Source organism: Suricata suricatta, chromosome 10 (genome assembly GCF_006229205.1).
Source record: "Suricata suricatta isolate VVHF042 chromosome 10, meerkat_22Aug2017_6uvM2_HiC, whole genome shotgun sequence".
In the NCBI taxonomy this organism is placed as follows: domain Eukaryota; kingdom Metazoa; phylum Chordata; class Mammalia; order Carnivora; family Herpestidae; genus Suricata; species Suricata suricatta.
Genome location: NC_043709.1, coordinates 132608688 through 132613552, shown reverse-complemented (window position 1 = coordinate 132613552; position 4865 = coordinate 132608688). Strand labels below are relative to the sequence as shown.

Here is a 4865-nt window from a genome sequence, read left to right as displayed (position 1 = left end):
CCGGTCCGGAGCGCCATAGTGCGTGAGGCCGCGGACGTGGCAGGGAGCGCGGGCGGGGTCCGGCCGTGGGGACTCTTAACCTCTTGGGGTCCTGTTTCGGGGTCCGGCCTCGCGGGGTGGGAAGCAGGTCCGCGGGGGCCGTAGGGGCCCGGGCTGAGCTCAGCGGTGAAGGAGCCCTGGCCCGCCGCCGGCCGCCGCGGTGCCGGGGCTCGGCGGGGCGTGCACTCAGGAGGGCGAGGGTCGCCCCCACACTGGTCCTGTGGCCCGGGAAGAGGACAGCTGGTCGCCCCTCGTCGGTTGCGGACGGAGTCTTGAGGGACGTGGCCTCGGTGGCTGGCAGGCCAGCATTGCCTTTTCTACCCTGGTGTTTTGACCTTGGGCGAGTCACTTGATTGTGTCCTTCTGCTACTCTCGTTTGAGGTCTGCCTTCTCCTTATCTGAATATTAACATTAGGGTGAGGCGGGAAGGCCTCGAGCTTGTCTCGTGGAGGGGACGTTGAGATCTAAGCAGGCTGTATGGGGTGACGGGAGAGATTAGGGCAGGTGCTGAATTCTTAGCCAGATCTTAACTGGCTGCTAGTCATTTAAACCTGGTGCTTTCAGTCCAAAAGTTGCTATTTGCCAGGCCTGGAAACAGTTAGGCTTACATTTTGTGTTGCTCTATATGGTTTACGGAGTACTTTTCGTTAATTACCTACTCTGCAAACAACCCTGTAATGCATTGCTACGGGTGGGGAAATTGAGGCCTAAAGAAGTTAGTCCTGTCCCCCATGGAACTACAGGTAGTAAAGTCCTCTGGAGTGTCTGCAGGTGCCTGGCCCTGTGCTCGCATAAATTAAGGGAGATAAAATGAAAAATGACCCATGAAAACAAGCCCGTTTTACTAATGAACATACTAGGAATTCGGTTCATTTACTGAGTAATAGGGGTAGTCATTGGAGACAGAAGTGGGTCCGCTATCAGCTTTGCCAAAGTTATTGTTCTGTTACATCTTGCCACTTCAACAAAAGGTAGGCATAAAAGTATTTTGCAATGTGTGACGTTTTAGAACATGCCCAGCATTGCTTTTTCTATAACTGTTGGTTTGGTGCAAATGGAAGGTGAACATCTAGTAACTTCCTACTTTGTGCTGCTAATGCCCTCCTGCACCCTAATGACACACGGCTTCACCTTTTCTTGCCTTACAAAATGGGGACACACACAGATGCCCAATAAGAATGTTTCAGATCCAGATACTTGGTTATGTAACTAGTGCCCGGTGCAGTTCTGCCTGTCCTGTGTTCTTCAGCAACCTAGCTTCTGTATCCCCCTTTAGATAACTAGATGATGATGAATATGAGCATGACCACGGCCCTTGTAATTTTCTAGAGCAAAAGCTCGGTGTGGAGGGGAGGAATCCTTATCGTAAGCTAACAGATGGAGCTGTGTTGGGTCTCGCTGATTTCCCAGTTGGGCTGTCCATTCCTTTTGTGCAGCCTTTGGAATTTGTGGTCCGATGCTTAGTGTCACATCTCTCACGTAGTCAGTACTGGCATTGTGATTTGCCGTGTGGCTGCTTCGCTCCCTTCTTTCATGTCGTGTTTCTTGGAGCTGTAGCGTTCAGCTTTCGTCATCAGTGTCATGATCGTTGACATCGTTTTGGGATCTGGGAGTGTGTGAGTGCTCTTGGTATTGGCCTTAGAACTGTAAGTTCAGATTTGTTGCCAGGATCTTCTCTCTGCTCATCATAGGCCTCTGTCCTTCCCAGGCTGATGGTATTTGAAAACTGAGTTTGGATTCTGACTGCGCCCTTTGGGCTGTGAAATCACTTACTCCTAGAAACTTATCTGTCATCAGAGCATCTCACGTTGTCTTAGAGCTTCAACGGTCTCTCCCAGGCCTTCGGAGGGCCAGTCTCCTATTTCAGAGTTCTTCCTGGAGCCGTAACCTGGCGTTTCACAGGTAACTGTAAAACAGAACAAAGCAAACAGCTGTTTGGAAAACGGGAAGCTGTCATCTTCCCCTTCAAGGGGAAGACGAGTAACACCACACTCTCTCTCTTTTCCCCCTCAGCATGGTTACTGACGTGACCACTGGCTGTTTCTTTCGTCTCTTTTCAGTCTTGTCAAAAAAGAGGTGTGGGACTTCCTTCCTGTTCCCCTTCTCCGTGTTTCTGTGGCTCCCAGGCCTTCATTAGCTCTTGTCTCGGTTAGAGACGTAACTTTCTGCTTATTTCACTGATGGTCTCTGTGTCTACCCGTCCTCTGGACCCAGCTTCCAGAGTTACCGTTCAGAGTGTGCATTGACTGTACATCGGCCCGGCTGGGAAGCCCAATGATTCTCTGTCTCTCCTACACGCTAAAGCCCAGTGTAGGCTTGTATTTGAGGACCCTTCCAGTCCGCGCCTCCAGATTCCTTTTCCAGCCTCGTTCCCCGTCCGTGAACTTCTCGTTCTAATGAAATTCGACTTCCCCCGACACCAACGCTGTGCTGTTTCTCTGTGTTTTTTGCACATATGGCCTCACTGAATCCAACTCCTGTTTCGAGGTGGACACATCACCAAGCCCTTTGCGACATCGCTCTCCGTCCCCCTTTCTGCTGTGGCGCTTCATGCGTGCGCTTGCGCAGCATTTCTGCTGCCTTCTGTCTGGTACCTTGTGTTTGTTTTGTGGACTGCCTTATGGGCAGGCCAGATCTTTCCTGTTTTGTGTGCTTGCTGTTTATATAATGAGTCTGGGACGTAGTAGATACTTAAATGCTTGAACATGGTCGTGGAACGAATGGACAGCACAACACGCCTGTCAGATATATAAAAATATATTCTGGTCTGTAAATAGCCATCGTTGTCTTGTTTTTCCGTTCTTTTCCTGTTCCTTTGCATCCTTGTGAGTCGCCTGCCTCTCCGTCCTTGTGTTCTGTGACAAGCAAGTGCCTTGTCTCCGGGAGGAGCAGGTGTTTGCAGGCCGTGAGGGGATCCGAGGAAGATGAAGCCTGACGTCTAGAGGGGCCTTTGGGGTTTAGACAGAAGCCGGACGTGGCGATGGGAGGGACCTGTGTCATAGGAGCCAGGCCCGTAGTGTTTTCTTTCTGTGTTTCTTTCTTGTAGTGCTAGTGGGGACAAACTGTTTGAAGTTTTTCCATTTTGAGCCTACTGTATTTAGTGATATTTTCCTTATAGGTAATGTTTCCCAAGTACTTGCTCGTTATTAAGCCTCTGCTTATGACATTTCACAGTGAGTTAAAAAAAAAGTGATGTAGAAATTAAACCTGAAGTTTTTAGAAGCTGCTTTAAACCTTTCTGGATATGGAAGGCAGACTGTGACAGGAGAAAGGACCCCGAACCCTGCCCCTGGGGAGTCAGAAGACCTACATGCCGTCACCAGCAAGCCACCTTGTGACCTGAGCCCCTGTGAAATCGCGGCCCCAGCGGAGCATTGTGGGAAGTTCCATTGGGGACACGTGAAGGACCTTCCGCATCCACGAAGCACGTGGGAGCTGTGAGGTGTGGGGGAGGCTTTTGGAGCTGTGGAAGGAGCAAACTTCTATGGGGCGGAGCAGCACTGAGGCCGTGCGTTTGCTTTCATCACAGTTACTATGGAGCAGTGTGTGCTGGGTGCCGGGCTGAGTGAGTCCCTCGCTCCTCCCTCCTCCCACCAGACCACAGACCTGTCAGGCCAGCAGGGAGGACCTATTCACATACAGTTGACAGTAATACAGCAACGGTGAAATATACCGGAGTAGTAGCACACTTTGCATATGAGACCTAACAAGTACGGAGCTATGCAAATAATCTGCAAATAATCGTTACAAGGCTCTCGGATGCAAGGGGTGGTTGTATTACTGCCTGGTGCTTCCTGGCTCCGATGAATACTTCCTACAGTGCTCCAGTTGGGCAGTGACCCCAGCAACTGTGTTTCACTTGGGCCCTAGGTTGCAGTTTGAGCTGTGAGCCTGTGTCATCACACGCAGCACAGCCCCGCTGCCTCTGCTGGAAATAGCTGGAAACATGAGAGGGAAAGTGCCCGCCTGTCCGTCCGCACAGAGCCCCGGAGAGGAAAGGGGAGGCTCTTGAGGAGCTAACACGGTGAGGTTCGGGACTCAGTGAATTAGTAGCAGGACTGCCCTCTGTGGTTCTTGTTCTGAGCTATCTCTCTGGTCAGGTACCTTGTGGTAGAGAGAGACGTATATTTGTTCATCTTTTTAAATAGTTATTTCACAATCTTTCCCTCCAGGAATTGGAGGCACTTAGTCTCTTCATCTTGTCCATTGGGGTCTGTAACCTGTGAGTTTTAGAGGCCTTTCTGTTACCAATTCTGGTTAGTAATGTAGGGGAAGAAGGAAAATACTTGCTGTTAATTTCAGATGATCCTCAGCTGGTTGGAGTAGGTTTGGCTGCAGTAACAAGTAGATCCAAACACATAAGGACAAGCAGAGTTCATTTCTCCATGTCACAGTGGTCCGAGTTGGGTCCGCGTTGTCAGAGTGTTAAGTGTTGGACGTGGGGGGCTGGGGAGGCACTCTTTAAAGCAGTCCTCCGAGGACCAAGGCTGCTGGAGATGCTTCCATTTTGAACACAGGGCTTCTAAGGGTGCCCTAGGGAGCCCAGGTCCCCTTTCACTGGCAGAGGCGCAGAGAATGGAGGAGTAAGCCCGAGAGGTTTGTGGGCCAGTTCTGGAAGAGGCACCTGCCCCCTTGTTTTCATTTTAATTTTTTAATTGTCAATTTGCGAGAGAACGAGAGAGCAAACACGAGCAGGGGTGGAGGAGGCAGAGGAAGACATAGAGAGAGGATTCCAAGCAGGCTCTGTGCCATGAGCACAGAGCCAGACGTGGGGCTCGAACTCAGGAACAGTGAGATCACTGCTTGAGCCGAGATCAGGAGTCGGA

General features: G+C 50.8%; 1 protein-coding gene across 1 annotated transcript in view; it reads left to right on the top strand.

The window, feature by feature from the left end:
* The first annotated feature begins 6 nt into the window (after window positions 1-6).
* FBH1 (F-box DNA helicase 1) overlaps window positions 7-4865 on the top strand; it is a 47384-nt gene continuing 42525 nt past the window's right edge. Inside the window, exon 1 of the mRNA XM_029953516.1 lies at window positions 7-18. Coding sequence (XP_029809376.1) covers window position 18 — 1 coding nt within the window. The 5' untranslated portion in view covers window positions 7-17. The remainder of the gene's footprint in view (window positions 19-4865) is intronic.